Consider the following 26,347-nt stretch of genomic DNA (forward strand, 5'->3'; position numbering starts at 1 on the left):
TAAATTTATGGTAATTTATTATACAGCATAGAAAATACAGAAAATCATATATATAAAAGGAAAAAAAGAGGAAAAAATATTGAATTACTGGCCATTTGGGACATTTATTAATGAAGATCAAACATCCCCAGGGCTGTCCTCAATGCCCAGTGCCATGATTTTCAGCGTTGGCTCCTCCAGGTCCTGATCGCTGCCACCCATGACCTTGCAGAGCTGGACGGACGGGGACAAGGCTGTGCTGGGACGGTACAGCTCACTTGGAGTCTCAGCCTTTTCAGTGTCACTGTCACCTTCAATGATAGTCACAGAGGTCTCTCGGTCTCCTGAGCTGTCAGAAATATTTGGATTTTTTTCATCCCGACTTGAAGGTCTAAGATTTGTTTCCTCGTTCACCTGTTCAATTATAACCCCTTCTGAATTCTTGAACTTATAGATTGGTAGGTAAAAATCATTTGATGAGACTATCTCATTCTCATCCTTTGGCTCAGACAGCAACATATCCAAAGCTTTTCTGTATTCCTGACGCTCCTGTTGAATTGTGGCCTCTTGTTCATTTTGTGCTGAATTCTCAGCCTTTTCAAAATCAAGTAAATTCAACAAATCAAAGTCATCTAGCTTCGCTGAGCTTTCCTTGGATATGCACCCTAAATTCACCTTTAGGATATGCAGTAGGTGGCGCATTTTCCCCTAGGATTAAGAAAAAGGCAAGAATAAGGAAATTAATTAAGCTAGTTAAATTGAATTACTTTTGTCTGCAGTGCTGCTAATCTCTGCAGGACCAATACTTCTCTTTCCACCCACCCCAAGTGTATACAAAGTACAAGGGGAAAAAAGCACTTGCTTTTAATGCATTCTCTGAGGGTATAGAAATACTTTAAAATTCTTTCTATAATGCAGTTCTAAGGAAACAAACCTCCTCCAAATGGTGTTTATTTTGCCTTATATGTCGCTCAAACAGTCGTTCTAAAGACCTACAAAAGAGAAATAAGAATGTTAATATCTCAATCAGGAAATCAACTAACTGGAAAGCAGCAATGCAATAACTAAACTACTAACGACTGGACACGTTTTTTAATGGCTCTTTTTCTTTCCAAAGTTAAAGACCAACCCTTCCCTGTTCCGTCAAGTTCTCCACCATGAAAACTAGTACGGTTCCCTCTATGCACTTAAGTCAAGGTACAGGATGCCAATGTTTCTAAAAGACTGCATGCTACTTACATTTCTGTGAATAAAATATTTTAAATGAGGCCCAAAACTTCTTCCTCTCTCTTTCACCCCCCTCCCCACTAAAAATTGTTTTTCTCTCACACACATACGCAAACACCATAAGCCTCCCTTCTCCTCACATACACACTACCCCCATAAACCAAACTCTAAAGAAAATTCTTTTGTGAGGTATTTTAAAATGCTTTCTACAGTATACTTGAAAAAAATTCCACTGATGCTAAATCCTTATAATAACCTAAGAGTTTATCATTCACTAAGCACCACTAAGTGCTAGGAACATATTAATGATACCTCTAATCATGACCAATATTGGGAGAGAAAGGTATTGTAAAAAAATTTAAAGATGAGAAAACTACATCTCTAAGACAATGATTTCCTCTACACCATAGCCACAGCCATTAGAATTTAAACCAGAGTTTATTCCTTCAGCTACACCATACTTGTCTATTACATGGATGTATCAATAGGTTTCTTAAAACACAACTCATTTCCTTTGTTACCATTTGTTATTACAATGAAGTTATGAGCCAACTTTATAGTCAGTAGTTATGAAATAATTTAATAATTTTTTAAAAGCCCAAGAAATCCATACTCTACATTTTACAATGGCTATTTAATGTTTTGGAATATTATTTCCTCCTAGGCAATTTTCTATACATGTGGTGTACATAATGGGATCTTATGCTACATAACAAAGTTTGTCTCAATGTCCAATGAATTTTACACAAGTAACTACTGTTCAAGGTGACTCAGGACCACTCAGTTTCATTCAGCATGCAAGAACTAATCTGTTTGCAAATTTTCCATTTCATTTACAGTATGCAAACCTAGCTTTTATTATTCCTCACTTTATTAGTAGCAGATGTAACCAAAATACTTGCTTTTGATTCTCATCATAATTTCAAGTAGCAAAATTGGATTATGAATCTTTGCTAATAAGTAGCAAAAATTTTATTTTACTGGTCTATTATAGCCAAGAAACATAATGGTATTTAAATGAATAAAATCTCTATTTTTTTTTCTATAACTCCCCCAAACTGTGAGTCCACCTAGAGCATGAATTAAACATTCTTTACAATTTGCTATCAGTTATAAGAATATGGTCCCCTAAGAAAGCAATATAATTTTTCATTTCCTAATATGGGAAAATAACTTAAAAAACTACTACCAAATGAAGAATATTTAAAGTACTCTTCGCCCTGACTGGTTTGGCTCAGTGGATAGAGCGTCAGCCTGTGGACTGAAGGGTCCCAGGTTCGATTCTGGTCAAGGGCATGTACCTTGGTTGCGGGCACATCCCCAGTAGGTGTGCAGGAGGCAGCTGATGGATGTTTCTCTCTCATCGATGTTTCTAACTCTCTATCCCTCTCCCTTCCTCTCTGTAAAAAATCATTAAAATATATTAAAGTACTCTTCAACCACCATGTATTATTTAAAAAAAAATCTAACCTGTTTGAAAATAAACCAAGTTTCAGAATTTCATCTGTTACATCTTCAATGAAACTCAGATACAACAGTTCTTCTTCACTGCGAAGGTAAAGCAATATATAACAAAAGTTATTGGGGGTAGGGGAGGCCGGGGGAAGGTCGGCGGAGGGGGAAAGGGGACATATGTAATACTCTTTGTAATACAGTGGGGCCTTGACTTACGAGTTTAATTCGTTCCGAGACCAAGTTCGTTAAGGAGCTCGTTAACTCAAATTACTCTGTCAACTCAATGCAAAAAATCGGCTGAGAGACGACAGCTGGTATCTCAAAAAACTCGTTAGTAGGGACACTCGTAAGTCAAGGCCCCACTGTACTTTAAGCAATAAAACAAAATTAAAAAAAATTATTCACTACTCACTCTGAAAACTATAGGAAATACGAATACTTAATTAAAAATCTCTACTACTCATTAGAAATGTACTTCTGGCTCACATTATTAAAGAGAAATATTATAAAACAAACATGTCAACTTTCTGAAATTATGCAAGGATAAATATTGAAGATGAGAAAATATTCCCTAATAGAGAAAAATTTGACAGATGTCTGAGACATACACCCAGCAATAAACAAGCAGGGAGCCCTAGCCAGTTTGGCTCAGTGGTTAAGAGTGTTTGCCCCAGGACTGAAGGGTTGTGGGTTCGATTACAGTCAAGGGCAGGTACCTCAGTTGCAGGTCAGGGGCGTGTGGGAGGCAACCAATTGATGTCTCTCTCTCACATCGATGTTTCTCTCTGTCTCTCCCCCTCCCTTTCACTCTCTAAAAAATCAATGGAAAAAAATATCCTCAAGGTGAGGATTAACCAAAACAAAACAACAAAAAAAGAGAGAGTAAGCAGGGATTAAACAGAACAAGACAGAGGCCAACCAAGAGTGAGGGCAACATAAAAAATTACACTTGCAAACTGCTTAACAGTCTAATATTTATCATCAAGTTAAGGAATAAATTAAACTATAAAAATATAGATGTAGGCAAAGGTAGGTTTACAGTTATTTGTTTGGAAAATAATACAATTATTAATAAATAATAATACAAGAATAAACTGTTTTGCATAACTCACAACTTTTGCTGACTCCTATAGATTATTTCCCCCCTAAAAATGCAGCTTAACTAAACAGCATTAATATCTAGAAGTAAAAATAAATTAAAAAACCTAGAAGTATAATATCTGCAAAGAACGGTGAGGCTGGAAACCTCCAGGAAGGTTGTTCTGAGTTTCTAAAGTCTGGATTTTTCAAAAACTATTATTTTCACTTACAAAAATATACAAGAGTTATGGGTGCTAATTATAAAAAAATAGGTATTAACTTAGGGACAAATTTCCACTGGAAATAAAGATGAAGAGATTGATAATTATTTCAGAAAATTTTGGTCATTTTCTTAAAGAGATGTGTTAGATAGTTGAGCCCAAAAGCTTTTTGTGAGACAAATTAGTGTTCAATCCTAACTTACTGAATAAGTTTCTATGATTCTTAATTCTTGATTTCCTCTAAGCAAAATGAAAAGATGAGAAAGATCTTACTCAGAGTAGATTTTTCTCCTTGAAGGAGGAGGCTGCACGGAATACTGACATAATGCCCTGAAAAGAGAAAATTAAAATATTTGAACAATGTTTGGTGCCTTGGCTGGGTAGTTCAGTTGTTCTGAGTGTCATCCTGTACACCAAAAGGTTTTGAGTTCGATTCCTGGTCAGGGCACATACCTAGGTTGTGGGTTGGGTCCCCAGTCAGTGCTCGTATAGGAGGCAACCAACCAATGTTTTGTTTTGTTTTGTCGTTCTCTCTCTCTAAAAATCAATAAAAACATATCCTTGGGTGAGGATTAAAAAAAACACAGGTGGGCATATAGTAAGTGTTCAACAATGTCATATATTAGTAATAAGAGGTGCATATCCATGATCTAATCTAATCTTCAGAAAAACCCTATTAGGTATATTGGGTAGGTATTATTTTTCTCACTAGTGAGTTCACCAGGGGGCAGAAAGGCCAAGTAAATAGCAAAGGCAGATTTTTTTTAACCCATTCTTCTAATTACAGGGGGAGACAGTTAGACCGATTTCCCCTGGAAGCTGTTACCTGGCTGGGGAGCACTGCAGAGCGCCATCCTTAACCTCTTCCCATGGTAAGCCCTTCTCTTGGGAAGATGAAGGGATTATGTTTTCTTTGGTTCCATAGGTCATACAACTAGATGCCTGGGGATGCAATGACAAGAATACATCCTTATTTTACTTGAAAAATACAATGTAAAGGCAGAAACAGCAAATTTTAAAAACAGTTGAGGTAAGAGAGTAGAGATATCCAGTAGAAGAGCGACAGATATATTATGACAAAGGATGTTTTAGAACACATTTTCCATCCAATCAGGACATTTTTCTTAAATTTATTTCAAGTAAGATAAAATAGCCCGGCTGATGTGGCTCAGTGGATGAGCATCAACCTATGAACCAGAACGTGACAGTTTGATTCCTGGTTAGGTCACATGCCTGGTTTGTGGGCTCAATCCCCAGTGGAGGGTGTGCAGGAGGCAGGTGATCGATGATTCTCTCTCATCATTGATGTTTCTATCTCTCTCTCCCTCTCCCTTCCTCTCTGAAATCAATAAGAAACAAATATACACACACACATATATATTATATATATATGTATATATATATAATAAAGTAAGATAAAACAACTTATTTCTTATATTTTAATGAGGGACATTTTAAATGATGTTAAGAAATCACCACAAATAAACATATGGAGAAAATGATGCAAATATGAAGTTTTGGGTAAATTTGAGAAAAAATATCGTACTCAGAAATTCAAACAACCAATGCCAACATATCAAACACACAGAAGCAGTGGTGGCCATGGCTGTATGAACAATAAATATTAACAAACTACTGGCAGCTCACTTTTATAGAACCCTTGCTTTGGGCCACGTACTCTGCCAGGCAATTACTTGCATTTTAAAATTTCATCTTTACAATGCAAATTTATGTACAGTACTTTACATATTTGAAAACCACATTTAAGGCATTTTATTTGTCCACCCATCTATCCAGCCAGCCAGTCAACCATCTAGAAGAGATAATGACGCATAATTTCCCAAATTGGCAGGATCCATGTGGCCATTCCCAGAGAGTAAATAGGCAAACCTTCTGAACACTGGCTAGATCATGTGCAAGAAGTGTCATCAAGAGATCACTCTTCATAGTCCAAATAGCTATCCACGGTCTGTTAGGTTAGAGCAGCTGTAATTCCAATGTGAAGCACAGGGGACTCATTTCTGTTACCTGCTTTATGGTCACTTCTGACTCTGTGAAGTCCTTGGTCTCAACTGTCTCAAAATCAGGCTTAAAGCTGTAATATTTAAAAAATACACTGTTAAGCTTTCAAAATACAAAGACTGTGTGATAATGAGCTTTATCGTCTAGAAAAAATAAACTCAAACATAGGAGATAAAATCCATCTGTTCTTATAAAATGTATTATTTCTGGTTATATAATCAGGAAATAGATGTGGTTTGGATTACCTGTACTTCTTTTCCTTTTTTTGAATAGCAGCTAAATTTCAGTTGGCCAGAGTGGGACTAGGGAAATGAGAACTTTTATGTTCAAAAGCTGTCATAAATATAATCATACTTTCCTCATTTCTTCCTCACTTGACAAATTCTGTCATATATTTAATTCCTTAATTCTTTGATGAAATGTATGCAGACACATCTGATATTACTGCACTTCTTGTATTTACCCAGAGGAAAGAATAGTAGTCATAAATTGCTTTTTACTTTCTAAAATAACTAAAACCTAGTACCTGATAAATATTTGTTTATATAACCGAGGATAAATAATCAAATATCAGCTTACACTAAATACTTCACAAGATCTGTTTGTTTCTCCAAGCACTTGGCAAACTTTTACTGAATATTCATTATGTGCCAGGCATTATTGTATATGAAAACATTATTGAGGCAAATTATACTGAACTTCCAGAAATGATCCCAACGGTCTAAATTACACGTGGAGAGTTGTTGCTATACAAGACTGGGGCTGAATATTTGCAGGAAAGGGGGAGTTGTTTCTCCCCCTTCTTTAACCCACTGTTTTGTCATTTTTATCATAAAGCAATAGACATATTTGCACAAATGCTGTTTTTTTCACAAATGCTGTTTGATGACATATTTGAAGAACTCTCTGAAAGTATAATATTTTAAAACACAAAAGTTCTAGTATCATGTCAAAAACAAAAAAAAATTGAAATATGTAACATTCATGTATATAGAGTCTGACAAATGTAACGGCTACTGGTTTTTCAATAATTACTCTGATAGTTCTAAGCGATACATGTAAAAGGAAAAGTCATAGTAATGACATTCCATTCACAGGGCACATAAACTACATGATATAAAAGAAGGAATATTGTTTAGTTTCCACAACATCCTGAAGGATTTACTATTGGCTGTTGACGTGCCATACCTGCTTAATTCAGTCTGGGTTTCAGCTTCTACCCGCTGATCTGTAAAATCCTTTTTTCTTTTGGCAGGTGTATAATACCGATACTGTGACAGGAAAGATTTTGCTTCTGTTTTCAAAGTGCGTGGAGTGAATGGCAAATGCCCATTAGAGAAGAGTTTAGAATGTTTATCCAAAAGGTCCCCACTGGATGTTTTGTTAACGACTAACTGAGACCTGTGGGAATTTGTGCTCCTGGGCCTTCGGCTGTTGGAGGTTGCAGAGTGTGTTTTCCTGGGCCTGGAGGTGGTGCAATCTATGCTGGACAGGAAGGAACCGAAGTTGTTCTCAGTACCATCCGTGAGGCTGTCACTGGATTTAGGTAGACTGAGGTGCAGTCTCTCTGAAGAAGTCCCTGGTGACCTTGCAAAGGACGCATATTCATTCACTTCTTCAACTAACATGTTGTCTTCATTTCGTGGTTCTTCTGCAGGCTGAGAACATTGGGTTTGGTAGTTATTAATTACACTAGAGGCCAGATGCACAAAATTCATGCAAGGGGCTTGGTCCTTGCAGCCACGGCAGCTTGCCTCAGCCCTCGCAGCCCTGGCTTCCTCCGGAAGGTCGTTGGGCTGCCTGGTCTAATTAGCATATTACACTTTTATTATTATAGATATGCAAATTCATAAACATCAAACATGGCTGCCTCAGGGGCTTATAAAATTAACTTTATATGTCCCTAAAGATGTTAGCATTGTATATAAAGTTCTATTCTTTTTTTAATGATTAACATATAAAAATATAATTCTACATATGTTAATAGCAATCATTTTTCTTTCTGAAGCTAAAAAATGATTAATAACATATGCCTATATTTTCGATCTTGACTTGTGTACTGAGATCTCAGCTATATCTGTAAGTTTCCAAATCAATTGTGAGCCCCAACCCCTTGTCAGCCACAGTTGTTGGCACCCTTCCCTTCCCTCTGGTCACTAAGGCAAACTCTAGTGCCAGCAGTTGCTCTGCAAATTTAAGGCTTTGAAGAAAGAAAAACTTTTCCTCACAATGTATGGTGCCCTGATTTAAGTGACTGATATTTTAAATATCATTAAGAACTACTTATTCCGTCTGGCTGGTGTGGCTCAGTGGTTGAGCGTCGACCTATGAACTAGGAGGTCACGGTTTGATTCCCGGTCAGGGCACATGCCTGGGTTGCAAGCTTGATCTCCTGTGTGGGGCATGCAGAGGCAACTGATCAATTATTCTCTCTCATTATTGATGTTTCTCTCTCTCCTTCTCCCTTCCTCTCTGAAATCAATAAAAATATATTTAAAAAAAGAACTACTTATTCCATAAAAAGTTCACATGTTTTCTCAAGTTCTCATGAGTGGGGAAAGCTTTGAAAGGGAGGTATTTTTGACTGCTCCATTTTTTTTGGTTTATCCTTGGAAGAACCATTTCTACGGGATATCTATAAAGTTTAAAAACACATAATATTTTATTCTTTTACAGACTAGATGCCGCTAAAGCTTTGTCTATGATTCTAGACTTTATGGATACCTGTGTATCCTTTACAGAACTCTGAGTTAGGGAGGGGGCTGAGGTGAAAATGGTTAGGATTTAGCCAGTTATGTGTGTCCTATAAGCTCCTGGGGTGAAAAACAAGAGGAGTACGGGAAAAGCCAAGTGCTTCCTTTGTGCAAAGTACTGTTTTTACCAGTGAGTAGAATGAGAGGAATAATAAGGACTTCTATCACTGCTGCTAATAAGTATAGAGTGTCTACTATGTGCAAGGTACTGTTCTAAATGATTTACATGTACAACTCAATTGTCAAAATAACTTCTCAGTTGCGATAGTTATTAGCTCTATTTTATAGGTGAAGAAACTCAGGCACAGGGTCTCATAAATCTGAACTCAGGCTAGGCCTATGTGCTTCACTATTATATCATATTATCTATTATCTATTTTAAAGACTCATTTACCCAGCCAGTGTGGCTCAGTTGGTTGAGCGTTGGCCCATGCACCAGGAGGTCTGTGGTTTGATTCCCAGTTGGGGCACATGCCTGGGTTGCAGGCTCAGTCCCTAGTAGGGGTGTGCAGGAGGCAGCCAATTGATATTCTGCTCTCATATCGATGTTTCTCTCTCTCTCAAAATCACTAAAAATATATTTTTTAAAAATACCCATATGAAAGCATAAATGAAGTATTTTATGGAGGCAAATGTATAGAGTTACAGTGGCTAATGAAAAAATGAATAAAAAATATCTTACATTTACAGATTAAATTATATATTTTATTTTCAACAAAATCTATTCTTATCTCAAAATACAATTAAAAAAAATCCTCACTCGAGAATTCCCACCCCCCCATTGATTTTTAGAGAGAGTAGAAGGGAGGGAGGAGGAGAAAGAGAGAGAGAAACATAGATGTGGGAGAGACACATCAATTGGTTGCCTCCTACACGTGTCCCGAATGGGGCCAGGGATCAAGCCTGCAACCAAGGTACATGCCCTTGACTGTAACTGAACCCATGACCCTTCAGTCTGTGGGCCGATGCCCTAACCACTGAGAAAAACTAGTCAGGGCTCAAAATACACTTAGTAATTTACTAGAGGCCCGGTGCACGAAATTTGTACATGGGTGGGGGGGGGGGGCGGGGAGAGGAGCAGGTCCCTCAGCCCTGCCTGCACCCTCTCCAATCTGGGACATCCCTCTCACAATCCGGGACTGCTGGCTCCTAACCACTAGCCTGCCTGTCTGATCGCCCCTAACCCCTCTGCCTGCCTGCTTGCCTGATCGCCCCTAACTGCCTCTGCCTGCCTGCCTGATCTCCCCTAACCCCTCTGCCTGCTGGCCTAATTGCCCCTACCTTGCCCCCCTGCCAGCCTGATCACCCCTATCTTTCTCCCTGCTGGCCTGATCGCCCCTCACCATCTCTGCCTTGGCCCCCGGCCTAAGCCGCAGTCTGGTCTCCCTCTGTGGGAGGTGACCTGGTGGATCAGGGAAAGGCGCCCCCATTACCCCGCTGCTGCCGCCACTGCTGGCCTGAGCCTCGGCCGCCGCAGCCACTGTGGCTTTGTCCAGAAGGTCGTCCGGAAGACATCAGCCCTAATTAGCATATTATCCTTTTATTAATATAGTCAAAATGCTGGGTAATGGAAAAATATTTTAAATTTTCGGTTAAAAAGTCCAATCACTAAAAATGAAAATGCACATGTGCATCAAATATTGATGAACAGATTCCCAGATGGCAAATTATAGCACAGCGTCTGGCAGAATTATTCTAAAGGAAGCAATTCTATTCCTGGTCCTTCTATCTATGCAACAGGCCTGGGGGCTCTTAAGCATTATAGCTTCCCTGATGACTCCCAAATTTATTTTCAGTCTGAGAGAAATGCTTCTATCAACTCTCTACTGACTATATGAGATGTTCTAAAGGCACCTCAAATGAAGCATGTCCAACCAGCAAACTCAAACCCTACATTACCCCCTCCTCCAAAGAAAACACTGCATTTTGTCCTGTTATCATCCCTTCACCGTCTTCCCAGCTGCCCACACCAAAAGCCTGAGAACCTCCTTAATTTTGGCCTCTTGCTCTTCACATCATCGAATCAGGCACTAAATCCTGGGGAATTCTCCTTTCTAAGTATTTCCTAAATATATCCCTTGTGCTCCCTTCTGCTGTCTTAGATCAGGTCTTAATCATTTCTTCCCCAGGTTATTGAACTGTCTCATCACTAGTCTTTCTTTCCCTCCTGCCAGTGTAGTTTTTGTAAAGTATGATGACTAAACATCCCAACTAAAAACTGGTCTATGGTTCCCCATACCCACCTAAGAAAAACAACCTGGATTCATTATTGTGGTACAAATGTCCTTAGTCATTCCCATTTACTGATATGTATGATGGAAAGCGCTGGAGTCAGATATGACATGTGACACCTAGTAAGCAGAGCAGTGAAACTGGCTTTTACTAACAGGCAGTAGTTTTTATCACATCAAGGGTGTTGGGGGACAAAACACAAAGCTCAAGGACTGATCTGGATGATCTAGGAGACCATGCTCATGACTCTGGGATCCTCTCGATGGCCACACCTCAACTAGGTGACTTGCAAAGAAATCTGCCCATCTTGAACACTGGTACAGAGTGAAAAGGGAACATTAGCCTTTGAGAATCTGTAATTATATGCTGCCACCATACAAACTTGCAGCCTAAATGTGAGTGCCCAAATGGTCCACAAAAACCTAAGTCAAGACAAATAACTCATTTGTTTTCTAATACATAAACTGTAGGGGGATCTATATATATAAAAGCCTAAGCGACCATCCGACCAGTAGGTAGTATGTGCAATGACCACCAGGGGGCAGACACTCAATGCAGGAGCTGCCAAGCTGCAGTGACTTGGCAGCTGTGGTTCTCAGGTGACACGCCCAGAATCAGAGAGGAGGGAGCCCGATTCCAGGATGTGTCACCGAGAACTGCCCTCTTGCAATCTGGGACCCCTCAGGGGATGTCAAAGAGCCGGTTTCAGCCCGATCTCCACAGACCAGGCCGAGGGACCCTGCCAGTGCACGAATACATGCACCAGGCCTCTAGTATATCTATCTATCTCTATATCTATCTATCTATCTATCTATCTATCTATCTATCTATCTATCTACCTACCTACCTACCTACCTACCTATACCTATATATAGATATGAAGTTGTCTATGTCATCTAAATTTTCAAATTTTGGGCACAGACTTATTCATAATATTATCTTACTCTCTTTTGAATATGTGTTATTTCCCCATTTTATTTCTGCCTTCAATCTTAAGTATTTTCATCAGAGACTTGTCAGTTTTATTAATTTTTTTACTTAATCATTTCTATTGTATTTTGTTAAAGTCCACCAATAGTTGTGACAGAGACTGTGTGGCCTGAAAAGCCTAAAATATTTACTATTTGGTTCTTTACAGGAAAAGTTTGTTTCTGACCAATAGGAAACATGTTACCAAAAAGTCAGGTTGTACCACTGATGAAAGAGCTTAGAAATATCTACTTGTAAAAGGTGAAAAAAGATCATCTTACCTTTTGTAGAGTGTTAAGTGATGACTTGGAATTATTTTTAGAACTGGCCTGCACTGTACTTTTAGTTACTTGCAACTCCCTTTCACATTGTGCTATTTCCTTTCTGAGTTTCTCTCGTCGTTGTTGATCTGCATCTGATGGGGAAAACAAATCTTTTGAAATATAGAAAATAGAAAACTTAATTTTTTGGTCTTGAAAGACTAATAAAGCCTACATTTTTTTCCTTGCTAAAATGTTTACACTACTGATCTGCAAGGAAAAATCTCTATATTTTTCCATATAAAGAAAAGCTAAGATAGTAAATATTGAATTTAGAGAAACTTTAAATGGATTATTTAAAGAGCACAAACAGCCCTGACTGGTTTGGCTCAGTGGATACAGCGTCGGCCTGCGGACTCAAGGGCATGTACCTGGGTTGCGGGCACATCCCCAGTGGGGGTGTGCAGGAGGCAGCTGATCGATGTTTCTCTCTCATCGATGTTTCTAACTCTCTGTCCCTCTCTCCTCCTCTCTGTAAAAAATAAATAAAATATATTTAAAAAAAATAAAATAAAGAGCACAAACAACTTGGCTGGCATAGCTCAGTGGTTGAGCATCAACCTATGAGCCAGGAAGTCACGGTTTGACTCCTGGTCAGGGCACATGTACAGGTTGTGGGCTCGATACCCAGTAGTGGGTGTGCAGGAGGCAGCCAATCAATGATTCTTTCTCATCATTGATGTTTCTCTCTCTCTCTCTCTCTCTCCCTCTCTCTTCCATTCTGAAATAAATTAAAAAATATAAAAAGAAAAAAAGTTAAAGAGCACAAACAAGTTGTAACAAATTGGCTAAACCTAAGGAGTCAAGAAAGCAATTCCTGGCAGATATTCATAGAGATATGAAGGTCAGAAATGCTCGACTGTATTGTTCGTGACTCTGTAATCATCAACTTCAGAGTCTGAATTAGTCCATTAGACTCTCCCCCAAATAAAATATTGTCAATACCATAAATGCTATGCTAAAACTTTTTTAAGTTTTATATGACTTTAAAATGACATTAAATTTTAAAACATTTTCAATCAGGATATCTAAATTCTATTTTTCTGAAATGCTATTCATTTGAAAAAAAACACACACAAAAAAAGTGGTTTCACACTTTAGTGTGCCATAAGTCAAGTACTAAGTCGTTATTAAAGACTTGTCATTGTACAGACTGAAAATGGCAAAATAAAAGCTAGTCAAATTTCAGAGTTGAATAGAAACAGAATGACTTGTATTTTCATATAACATTAAAAATTTAACATACGTCATAGGAATCTATCTCACCTTAATGGACAAGAAAATTTCAAGTTTTAATTCACCTCACTTTGAATCAGAATTTATAAAAATTTTTACATGCCAAAAAAAACAAGTAAGGTAATTTATATGTATATTTAAAGTTTCAATTATAATTAAGAAAAATTAGTAAATGCTAAAGTAAATGTATTTAGCATCTGGACAGGTAGGCCAGATGGTGGGAACATCGTCATTCTGTGCACCAGAAGGTTTTGGGTTTGATTCCCAGTCAGGGTACATGTCCATTTTGCAGGGCTTGGTCCCCAGTGGGGGGGCCTGCAACAGGCAGCAGATCAATGTTTTGCTTTCACATCCATGTTTCTCTCTCCCTTTCTCTCTAAAAAATCAATTTTAAAAATCTTAAAAAACAAACAAAAAACCCCAAGAATTTTCATAGTTAAAAAAAAAAAGATGGGTCAAAATGTCTATAAAACCTGTCTTCAAAGTTATACTGACTATAATGAACATCAACTCTATAACACTAGAAGTAATAATGACTATTAATTATACTTTAGTTTGGTGATTGCAATCTTCACACTTCTAATCACCACAATTTTCTTTATTTACACAGCAACACAGAAAAACTCCTGTCTCAACTGAGGACAGAAAATGCTGGGGGATAAATAAGCACTAGTTAAGTCTGAATTCTAAAAATAAAAATGAGGAGCAATTTTTAAAATACAATCTCTATACTGTCAACTCCCGAAGTCTTATCTCCATCCTGAACCCCAGAAGAAGAACAAGTATTGGGAAGGATGTGGAGAAACTGGACCCCTTGCACACTGTTGGTGGGAATGTAAAATGATAGCGCTGCTACAGACAACGGTATGGTGGTTTCTCAGAAACTTAAAAAGAGAATTACAATATGACCCAGCAATTCCACTTCTGGGTATATACCCAAAAGAAATGAAAGTAGAGTCCCAAAGAGATATTTGTACATTCACATCCATGAAATAGTATTTATAATAGGCAAAAGGTAGAAACAATCCAAGTATCTTGAATGTGTAAAGAAAATATGATATTATGCATACACTGGACTATTATTCAACCTTAAAAATGAAGGAAATTCTGACATATTAGTTCATCAACATGAATGAACCTTGAGGACATTTTGCTAAGTGAAATAAGCCACAAAAGGAAAAACACTGGATGATTTCACCTACACGAGATACTTAGAGTAGACAAATTCATAAGACAGAAAACAGAGTGGTGTTGTGGGGAGAGTTATTGTTTAATATGTATGGAGCTTCAGTTTTGCAGATAAAAGGAGTACTGAAAATTGACAGCGGTGATGGCTGTACCGCAATATGACTGTACTTAATGCCACTGAACCACAGACTTAAAAATGGTAAAGATAGTAAAATTATGTTATGTGTAGTTTACCACACATTTTTAAAAGGCAATATATCAAAAATTACTTACATTTGATGCAGGCACCTATGCTGAGTGGAACTGAGCAGTCTACCACAGCTGAAAGAAGAAAATTAGTTATTTAATAATATTCTTAATATTTATAAATGATAACAAAATATCATGTGTGGAAATCACAAAAAGTTCCAGAACTTGTAGTTTTTATTTTAACTTTTATGATACTTTTAGAAATGAACAAATATAACATCCTTGATAAAAAAGTAGACTGGCTGGGATTAAAGCTCACTAGATACTACAAAAGAAAACATGAGTGAACTTAAAAGCATAGCAATATGTACTATTCAAAACAAAACAAAGCGAAGAAAGGCTGGAAACAAACACACAGACAGCATCACTGACCTAACCCACCTGTAGCATGCTCTTACTGGTTAACATACTTGTAATTGGAACCCCAAACAGGCTTGGAAAAAACAAAGAGCAAAACTGCCGGACCCACACTACCTGACTCCAAGACTGACTGTAATGCTATAGTAATGTGGCAGTGTGGTACTGTAATAAAGACACACATATAGAAAAACAGAACTGAAGAGTAAGTCCAGTTCTGTATGCTCAACTCTCAAATAGTGCTAAGGTAATTCAACAGAGAAAGAATGATCTCTTCAACAAACAGTCCTAGTTATATTTGGATACTCATAGGTAAAATAATTGACCCTTATAGCATACCTAAAAAAAACTAACTCAAAATAGGTCACAAACTTAAATGTAGGAGCTAAAACTTATACTTCTAGAAGAAAACACATAAGAAAATCTTAGTGACTTAAGATTAGGCAAAGATTTCTTAAACAGAATATAAAAAACATAAGCGCCCAGTCAGTGTGGCTCAGTGGTTGAGTGCTGACCCATACACCAAGGTCTCCAGTTTGATTCCCAGTCAGGGCACATGCCCAGGGTTGCAGGCTCGATCCTCAGTAATAGGGATGCAGGAGGCAGCCAATCGATGTTTCTCTCTCTCCCTCTCCTTTCCTCTCTCTGAAAAGCTGATCTTGATTTCACGTCACAAAATATTCTTTAGATTTTCAATCATTTAAAATACAAATGTCATAAGATATGAACTAAAATTTTAAAAATTTAGCCCTTCAAATGAGAAAATAAAATTTAAAAAATACATAGGTGAAAAATTGGTGAAATTCAAATAAGGTCTGTAGTTAATAGTATTATATCACTATTAATTTCCTGGTTTTAATAATTGTAATATGACTACATAAGATTTTAACATGGGGAAAGCTGGATGAAGAGTTTCTGTGACTGTGCTATTTTTGCAACTTTTCTATAAGTCTAAAATTATTTCAAATAAAAATTTTAAAGACAAAATGAAAAGACAAGTTATAGACTAAGATAAAATATTTGCAAAACATGTATCTGATATAGGACCTGTGTTTAAGATATAAAGAACTCTCACAACTTAATATAATACTAAGAAGATAAATAACCTGTTTTTAAAAATGGGCAAAAGATTGAACAGATATTTCACCAGAGATATACAGATGGAAAATACGCACAAGAGAAGTTGTTCAACATCAGTAGGCACTGGGAAATACAAACTAAAGCCCTATCAATATCCACTAGAATAGTCAATAAAGGGCCGCCAATTGGAAATGCTGGTGAGGATATGGAAGTGATCGAAATGCAAAATGGTGGAGTCACTCTGGAAAAAAAGTTTGGCAATGTCTTATAAAGTTAAAATATATTTACCTTATTACTCCACAGTTCCACTCCTAGTAAATTAATTTATCCAGTGAAATAGAAGCATATGTTCAAAGATTACATGTGAATGTATATAGCCGCTTTATTCCTAATAGCCAAAAGGAGTCAAAATAATCCAAATGTCCACCAACTAGTAAATAAACTGTGGTACATTTCATTATATGGACTACTACCTTAGCCATAAAAATACTGTTACACACAAGAGCATGGATTAGTCTCACAAGCGTTAGCTAAATGAAAGACTCATAACAATATATATTGTATGATTCCATTTATATAAAATTCTGGAGAAGACAAAACTATAGTTAGAAAGCAGATGAGTGGTTGCCAGGGATGGCAGAGAGGAGATTGCTTGCAAAAAACTAGGGGGAACTTTTTGGGGTGATGGGATGCTCTACGTCAGGGATCAGCAAACTTTTCCTGTAAAGGGTCAGATAGTAAATGTTCAGGCTTTGTGGGGAGATACGGTCTGTGCCACAACTAGTCAATGCTGCCTGTCAGTGAGCGTAAAAGCCACAACAGACAAAACGTGAAAGAATGGATGTGATTTATTTATGGACAATGAGATTTGAATTTCATATAACTTTCATGTTATAAAATGTTACTATTTTTATTTTTTCCAACCATTTAAAAATACAACTGCCATTCTTAGTTCACAAGCTGCACAAAAAATAGGTGGCAGGAGGATTTGGCCTGTGAGCTGCAGTTAGCCAATTTCTGTTTTACAGCATAACTATGACGGCAGCTATACAAATGCATGTATTATTCAACATATTTAACTGTACACTTAAAATTAGTGTATTTTCTAGATGTACGTTATATCTCAAAAAGCTGACCAAAAAAGAAAAAGAGATTAGTTAGCATCTTCTTTGTGAAACTTCTTTAGTATATTTGAAAACAAAAAAGTAGATTACAAACTTTTATTATATTAAAAGCAATATTTAACCATAAAATAATATTAGGAATAACACAGGTAAAAGGAAATAACATAGGCACTATATAGATTTCAAATTCAGTTAACAAAAAAGGACAGTAGCTGATATCTCTATACCAAACACAAACTGATATATATATATATATATATATATATATATATATATATATATATATATATATATGTATATATATATGTGTGTGTATATATATATATATATATATATACACATATATATATATATGATGTATTCATTTTTGCTATGAATTTACTCTAATTAGAAGTGAAGTCAAGGGTTTAAATCGGGTACAGAAAGTTCACAGTTGCACATTTTTACCTTTGGCTGAAAGGATTTTATTATAGTGCACAGCCATGTGGTTCTTGACCATGTGGAGAGTACTTAATCTGAGAGAGGAGGAGTCAGTGCAAAAAGCTAAAAATTAAAACATATTTAATTATATATTTAAAGTTAATACAAAATCATCACAAGATAAACAAATTACCAATTATTAAGCTCATTTTTATAAAATACTCTGAAATTCTACCACGAAGATACTGACATAACTTTGTGCTGCTGAATATGTGCCTTAATCTTGTACTGATAACTGATGAGCTATCAAACTTTCTAAGAATAAGTTTTACAAGCTGGAGAGTTATATGACGAGATTCTAGAATAGAACTAAAAATGTTTAGCCACTTACCTGATTATAAAATAATGAGTAAAATGGAGTATTACTAGGTCATAAAAAAGAATGAAATCTCACCATTTGAGACAACATGGATGGATCTAAAGGTATTACGTTAAGTGAAATAAGTAAGCCGGAGAAAGACAAATGCCATATAATTTCACTTACTAGGATATGTGGAATCTAAGAAAAAAATAAATGAACAAACAAAACAGAAACAGATTCATAGACACAGAGAACAAACTGAGGACTGCCAGATGGGAAGGAGTGGGTGAAAAAGGTGAAGGGATTAAGAAGTACAAACTGGTAGTCGCAAAAATAGTCACAGGGACAGCCTAGGGAACATAGTCAATAACATCATAATAACTATGTGGTGCCAAGTGTATACTAGAATTTTCAGGGGGCTCACTTCCTAATTATCTAACCACTATGCTGTACACTTGAAACTAATATAAAATAATATTGAATGTCAACTGTAATTAACAATAAACTTTTTTGTACTTGATTACATGGGGCCTGGAAAATCAAGCAAAGCCCAAACTCCAAAACTCTACGCAAAGATTCTATTCTGAGAGGCAAACTTTTAACTTTAACAAGATCTACAAATCAGCTTATGCATTTTTTTGAAGTATTAGGACTAAGACAAGTACATCATATAGAAATTCTGTGATATTAAACTTCTTGATGTCATCTAAACCGTTTAAAAGAAATCTTAAAAATAATTAGCACTTCTATACAAATATCAAATGTATATGTAGGCATAACTTTCTTAAACATTAGAAACAGTTTTTGAGAACTAATGCATGTATGTGGTTAAAAAAACATAATCAACATCTAAAATGGTAAAAGAGATTGAAAAGTAAGTGACTTTCCTGACCCCTGCCTCCCATCCTACATTTTTTATGCATCCTTCCAAGGAAATTCTACACATAATATAAGAACATACGAGCCCTGGCTAGTGTGGCTCAGTTGGTTGAGCATCAGCCCATGCACCGAGAGGTACTGGTTTGATTCCCAGTCAGGAAATATGCCTGGGTCGCGAGCTGGATCCCAAGTAGGAGGGCATGCAGGAGGCAGCCGATCAATGTTTCTCTCTCTCTTTCTCTCTCCCTCTCTTTCCTTCTCCCTTCCCCTCTCTCTAAAATTCAATAAAAAGATATTTTTAAAAAAGAATATACAATAATGGCAAGTTTGATACTACCACCACTACAAACATTTATTGAATAGGTACCATGCATGCATTGTTCTTTACATGTAAAAACTCATTTAATTATTATTATCACTATTTAATAGACATGGCAACTGAGGTGCAGAGGTATAAGGTCTTTAAGATCACACAGCTTGATAAAGGATGCAGTTTAGATGTTAACTGAGGCAGCCTCATACTTATAACTACTATATGTAACTGCACATATAGTCCTTAAAAAAACTTAGCAGCCTGGCTGGTGTGGCTCAATAGCTGAGCACTGACCCATAAACCAAGAGAACACTGGTTCGATTCCCCGTCAGGGCACATGCCCAGGTCTCAGGCTTGATCTCCAGTAGGGGGCATGCAGGAGGCAACTGATCAGAGTTCTCTCATTGATGTTTCTATCTCTTTATCCCTCTCCCTTTCTCTCTCTCTAAAAAATCAATTAAAAGAAAAAGTTAGCAAACTATATATTACTAGAGGTCCGGTGCATGAAATTCATGCCCTCGGGGGGGGGGGGTGGTCCCTCAGCCCGGATTGCGAGAGGGCACAGGCCAGGACAAGGGACCCCACTAGTGCACGATCAGGGCCGGAGAGGGACACAGGAGGTTGGCCAGGTGGAGTGGGACTGCGGGAGGGCTCCAGGGTGTGTCTTGCCAGTCTCCCTCAGTCCCCGATCCGCTAGACCCCAGCAACAAGCTAACCTACCAGTCAGAGCATCTGCCCCCTGGTGGCCAGTGCATGTCATAGCGAGCAGTTGAGCGGCCTTAGCATGTCATTAGCATATTACGCTTTGATTGGTTGAACGGACGACCGGACACTTAGCATATTAGGCTTTTTTTTATGTAGGATTCTTCATTCTGGTCTTCTATGTAAGTATATTTTAAATCTAGTTTTAAATTTTTAGTTAAAAGTTATTTTTCAAAATTTTATTCTGGCCCTAAGTGTATATATACTTTGTTACAAAGAAATAAGTAACTGAAAACGTGATCTTCCCTTCACATTTGGAGGAATGAGTATCAAAGATTTTTTATGTAAATAAAGAAAAAAACCTTTAAATTATTTTGCATAAAAACCCAGACTTAAAACTTGTAAACTATAATTATTAAAATGTATTTTAAGTTTACATTAAAAATTTAAAGGCTTTAAAATATTGTCCTTTCACAGGACCTAGAAATCCACTTGAAGGAAGAAGGCTTTCCTTGCTCCGGATGCCAAGTGCATCTTCTCTGCACAGCTTTTCCTCCTCAGTGCTTGTGTCTATAACAACCTGCAAATCACCTTCTCACCAAGGAAGGCATAACTCAGAGCAGGGGAGTCTGCCAGCCAGGAGCAGAGCTGGGCTGGAGCTGCAGCAGGGAGAAGGGGGAAGCCAAGTCCACATCCAGCGCTCAATACTAGTTTGAAATGAGGGACTCCTAAGTTAACCTCAAGAACTCTTAAAATACATAATTAATAATATAAAGTTCAAGTATTAACTAATTTTTTCATCGTGTCATAATTTACAAATAAACAGTCGATCTTTACCAAACAACCACTCACCATCTTAAGTACCTCACTTACCGTTACTTTTGGTGCTCAAGTGTCCCTTAAATAGGCATGGTGGAACAGATCTGGGGAGGACAGAGCTTGAGCTGACTTTTAACCAAAAAAAACATGAATTAGGATAAACAAAACAAACTTTCACAAAGAAAACAATATTGAACATTTAAGAAATAATAAATGTATTGGTAATGCTAGAGTTGTTTAAAATTGTATTCTACCGTGTTACTAACCAGAAATGATATATCAGACAAAAATTCTGCAGCCATTGATCAAAAGTTTTCTCTTTTAAGAAAATGTTATTTTCAAAACAGCTGTATCTTGAGACTTTAGTTTCACTGAGTAAAATGATAAACATAGGGTGTCCCAAAATTCATGCAAGATTTGCAATTGAATTGGATTGCAAATCTTGCATGAATTTTGGGACTCCCTATACATCAATTATTATGTTATTTGATATATACTGATTTCATCCTATACACTACTGACCTACTGGAGTTTTAAATGATTTTGAAATATAATAAAACTATTTTAGTTAATCACAGGCTAGTCTGTCCTACAATTAATTTTAAGGAAATAATGCTCTTACAAAATAATTGAGTAAATTAGAAGTTATATCATATGTTACTATGTGTAAAGTAAATACATATATAAAAGAGAATCAGAACGTAATGTTTAAAAGATGTCTTAAAGTTCATCTAGTCCAACTCACCCTCCTCCTCTTGCTTGGATCCTATCTAGAGAGTCTTTATTTGGAAGTCCTCCTTCCAAATTTGTCCTTCCTTGAGCACTCTCCCTTCGCTCTTGGATACCACATAGAGATTTCTTATGCCTTATAGTTACTCTTTTATGATAGTTTAATAATTCTTTTTAATTTTTAAAAATTGATTTTAGAGAGCGTGTAAGGAGGGGGAGAGAGAAGCATCCATGTGAGAGAGAAACAGTGACTGGTTGCCTCCCATATGAGCCCCAACCCGGGGATCCAACCCACAAACCCAGGAATTGAACCTGGCAACCCTTCAGCACACAGGACGACGCTCAACCAACTGAGCCACATGGGCTAGGGCTAGTTTAACAATGCTTTAAACTTCCCTTGTTTGAATCATTTTATGGTACCCATCTTCCAATTGGACCCAGACTGATACAAAGGGGCATGAAAAAGTAGTCTCAAACTAAATCCCAGGAAAAAAAACATCATCCTCTGTAGATTAGGACTAAAATCCTGTCCATGAGATCAAGGGTCTTGCTAGCGTAATGAAATTCATCAGTATGTGCAAGCAGCTCAGTTCTCCATGCAATGTGTGGCCACTAGGCAGCCAGGAGGAACTCTAGTGAGGAAAGCTGAAGGTGTTCCTTGTGGCAGAATTTCCCAGGAATGCCAGGAGCTTGGGGATCTGATGCCACTGATAAGTGTCTCTATTGGCTCAACAGATTAAAAAATAGTTTTTATTTATCAAGCTGCTTTCAGTGATCTATCCCAATAGGTTGTCTTTTCTTCGCTTCTTCCTAAGTCATTAATAACAGAATGAATGGCAGCTTGTAACCCTCAATCATTTCTCCCCAGTCCCCCCTGGAGAAGCTGGAAAGAAGACTTGATAGATGATCTAGTCCATTTTACAAATACCTAAGGCCGAGGGAGTGAAAGTGATTTGCTCAAGATTACCTAGTAAACAGCACACAAAGATTACAAACAAGATAGACTGTTTTTTTAGGTGGTACTCTTCCTACTACATCAGCATACAGAGAGCTTGCCCTACAAAAGAACGTCAAAAAAAATGTGATACCAAAAAGAAAACGACAAAAGAAAATGATTTTTTTTTTTACTTTAGGTGGTGTCTTAATATTTTGCACTCTGAAATCACTCAAGGTAATCTTAATGATACCTAAGAAATTTAGGATGTGCAATCTTTTCAAGTAAAATGAAGTATTTTGGCTTTGGCTAAAATTATTTATGGTTTCTTATCAGTAATAATAATTATGATCTAAGAGAACTCACTACCCCAGATATTTGTTGAATATTATATTTGTTTTAAAAATTCAAAATCAATAACAATGTTTGCTATCTATATTATATAATATCCTAAAAATGAAGCTAAATTGGAGAAGTTATAAAAATATAAACTTTTTACATTTTGACAGGAACCCAATTTTAAAAATAATTCAATAAATACTGAGAATGTACTAAGTCTATTATATTCTAAATTTTACATATATCCTTTCCCATGCCCCCACCTCTAGTCATGAGGAAAATAAGATATTTTGGGGGGGGGGGGTGCTAGCAGCCTTGCTCTGTATCCCTAGAGCACAGTCCTGTTGGCCTATAGTCTAGTCCAGTGATGATGAACCTATGACACGCGTGTCAGGTGACACGAGAACTCATTTTTTTGGTTGATTTTTCTTTGTTAAATGGCATTTAAATATATAAAATAAATATCAAAAATATAAGTCTTTGTTTTACTATGGTTGCAAATATCAAAAAATGTCTATATGTGACACGGCACCAGAGTTAAGTTAGGGTTTTTCAAAATGCAGACCCACCGAGCTCAAAAGGTTCGCCATCACTGGTCTAGTCACTGCCCCTTCCTTAATTATCTGGTCTTGCAAGACCTGTTTACCTAAATACTCCCATTTTACAGAGGCCATAAACCATGAACAATACACAACCCACGGAGGGGTTATCAGTGCTGGCGCCAGGCCAGGCCTTTAGGTGTGGTCTCATGGCCCCCATCCCAACACATGGGCTTTTTGAAGTCTGATCTTTATTTGGGACAAAAACCCAAAGGGTATAAAGAAAAAGCTTCCTCCATATTGGCTTACTCAGAATTTGGAGAACTGACCTGAGTCACTGTACTAGTACACGTGAAACATTTGAAAATAAATGATTTTTTTCCTGTATCTCTGGGTACTCCTGCATGTTTTATGGTCGCCTGGTAAATTCTGTAACACTAGCATGAGATGGTAAGTAAAAACAATGGCTCTAGGGTTTCAATTCCCCACCTGGATTCCCAGCCTGCTCTGACACTTACTGTGTCCTTCATGAACTCTTAGTTTATTAGTCTCCAGTGTTTATTCACTGTGAAATGAGGATAATGCCTAACAGTATGTGTTTGTGGATCAAATAATGAGGTAACTTGGAAATAGGGCTTAATGTTAGAAAATTTCTGAAAACCACAAAAACAGTGTGGCGACGGCAGGGGTGATGGGGGGATGGGGAGCCGTGGAAAAGGGCATAAAGGGGATAAATGATTAAGGGGAAAAATAAAAAAAATTTAAGAAAAATAAAAGGGGGGGGGAAAGCATGTTGGTTTGTGATTTCTGGAACTTAGGCTAATGGCTAGTTATCCCCTACACTCAGAACAGCACTTATTTCGAGTAAAGATTATGTAATAAAGGCACAGTCATATTCAAAGCAAGACATTACATGAACCATCTAGCAGCCTGGTTTAAAGGTACTTTCTTAAATAGATGGAGGCAAGGTTCTAGAGATTGCCTTATTGGGCTTGAAGAAAGAATGCTACTTTGTTAGAGAGAGACAGCGAAGATGCAAATTATTTGGTTTGGGCCGACGATTTGTGGAGATTTTCATATAGGGCCCCAGCTGGTCCACGGTGAGGTCCACTGGAGCCTGAGCGTGTTCGGTCAAGGACGGATGTGCAGTAATGATGGGTTAGTTCTTTGCCACTAAAACTGTAGCCGGTAACACAGCATCATTTGAAAACTTATTAGAAAAGCAAAATATCAACCCTCCCCCCCCCCCCACACACAAACGTGCTGAATCATACTCTGCATTTTAACCCGATTCCCAGTGATTTAATGTTAGAGAATCCCGGGAGCTGGTCGCGAATAGAAGAGTCCGTGTGTACTGAGTGCTCACACTGTGCAGGCGCGTTCCATGTCCTCCCTGCGTGTGATCCCCAACAACTCTATGACGTGCGTGTCTCTCCTGTCTGAGAGACGAGGAAACCGAGGTCACCTCTGTGGAGTGCAGCGGGGGCCCAGGGAGGTCTGATCCCAAAGGACAGGGGCCATCGAGGCACTCAGGGCGGCTACGGCGGCCCGGGTTCAGGGAAGCGGGTCTCCTGGACCGGGGGCGACAGCTTCCGAGCCGGAAGCGGACCCGTGCACCCCAAGGGCAGGGTCTGCTCCAGGGTCCCGGGCAACACTCAGGGCCACAAGGAAGACAAGCAGACGCCGGACGGAGGGCGCCAGGGGCGCCGCTTCTACTCTAGCGCGGCCCCGACTCGGGCCCCGGACCCCGACCCCGGACCCCGGATCCCAGGCCCCCGAGGCCCGGAGCGCGAGACGCGCCCTTTACCTCTGCGGCTGCCATTCATGCTGAGATCCGCCTCGGCCGCGCCGTGGAGACGCGCGGGGTCCCCTTGGGTCCGTCCCCGGCAGAGCCAGCCCCGGCGGCAGAGGACTGTCGCGGAGGAGCCGGCGGAGGGCGGCGGAGGCGGGAGACGGGCGCCGCGCCGGTTGCTAAGCGCCGGTTCCAGGGCGTCGGGATTGTGACGTCACGGCGCAGGGCGCGCGCTCCCGCAGCCCCACCCCCGGGGGTACCCGGGCGAGGGGCGCAGCCGCGGATGGTGGAGCGGCCGCGCGCGGGGGAAGTGCCCCGCGGCCAGCCTGTTGTGGGGACCCTGCCGGGCACCCGTCCAGCGGGTCATCCGCAGGGCGGCCTCCGGGCCCGCGCCGAGCCCCCGGCACCTGGCAGGCCTCGTCCCTGCGGAAGAGCGGGCAGAGGAGGTCGCATCCAGCATCCGCGACCCCGGGGCCCCGGGAAAAGTTAAACGACAATGTTGGTTCAGGTTAGGGTTCCATTTAACCAGTTCCAAGGGACTGCATTTCAAAGCAGCCCGTGAGCATGTGGATGAGTGAGAATCCTGGCGATGAAAAACATCTGCAGGTTTCCATCGTGATTCGTAACCGCAATAATCCGGCTGCATTGCCTTTCTGCTCACTGTGCTTTCCCCCTCTCCACTCCCCCCTCCCAACGTCGCCCCCCACTTTTTTTTTATCTCAAGGCTCCAATCTGTTTTCCTTTAGGATGGAAGAGAGTTGCTACAGCAACAAGGAGTTGATCTATCCGGGGCTTTTTACAATTTAATTTTGAAGCAGTTACCCTTGAATCCTCTTTGGAAATAAGACCAGGGCAGGGAGCATTCTGTAATGGAGCGAGCGCCACACAACAGGGGCTCTATTGACATTTGGGGCTGGATGCATAAGTTTTTGTTGGGGGGGCGGGGGGAGGCTGTCCTGTGCACTGTAGAACGTTCTCCACCACCCATGGCTTCTCCAGTCGCAGCCCAGCCACTTCACCTCGGTTGT

General features: G+C 38.8%; 1 protein-coding gene across 8 annotated transcripts; it reads right to left on the bottom strand.

Annotated features, from left to right (window-relative positions):
* On the bottom strand, positions 1 to 25,522 carry SPATA7 (spermatogenesis associated 7). Of its 8 annotated transcripts, none has more exons than XM_059688682.1 (12): positions 25,335 to 25,521; positions 21,041 to 21,115; positions 17,940 to 18,035; positions 14,956 to 15,003; positions 12,220 to 12,371; positions 7,173 to 7,642; positions 5,991 to 6,057; positions 4,789 to 4,904; positions 4,236 to 4,292; positions 2,677 to 2,754; positions 914 to 971; positions 1 to 687 (listed from the first exon to the last, which is right to left on the bottom strand). In XM_059688682.1, the coding sequence occupies exons 1-12, from the start codon at positions 25,351 to 25,353 to the stop codon at positions 118 to 120; spliced, it is 1,806 nt and encodes a 601-aa protein (XP_059544665.1). In that variant the 5' UTR covers positions 25,354 to 25,521; the 3' UTR covers positions 1 to 117. The 8 variants fall into 8 exon arrangements, with proteins under 8 accessions (XP_059544665.1, XP_059544708.1, XP_059544673.1 ...); XM_059688725.1 differs by having other exon boundaries at positions 21,041 to 21,090; positions 25,335 to 25,520; XM_059688690.1 differs by having other exon boundaries at positions 12,220 to 12,353; positions 25,335 to 25,520.
* Between the last annotated feature and the right edge of the window lie 825 nt (positions 25,523 to 26,347).

The sequence above is a fragment of the Myotis daubentonii genome, chromosome 1 (assembly GCF_963259705.1).
Source record: "Myotis daubentonii chromosome 1, mMyoDau2.1, whole genome shotgun sequence".
Lineage (NCBI taxonomy): Eukaryota > Metazoa > Chordata > Mammalia > Chiroptera > Vespertilionidae > Myotis > Myotis daubentonii.

Excerpts from the sequence above, each read along its gene's own strand:
- SPATA7 (XM_059688682.1), bottom strand. Across the intron at positions 972-2,676 it reads CTTGGTTTATTTTCAAACAG|GTCTTTAGAACGACTGTTTG; the intron begins GTTAGATTTTTT and ends TCTCTTTTGTAG. Across the intron at positions 688-913 it reads ATAAACACCATTTGGAGGAG|GGGAAAATGCGCCACCTACT; the intron begins GTTTGTTTCCTT and ends TCTTAATCCTAG.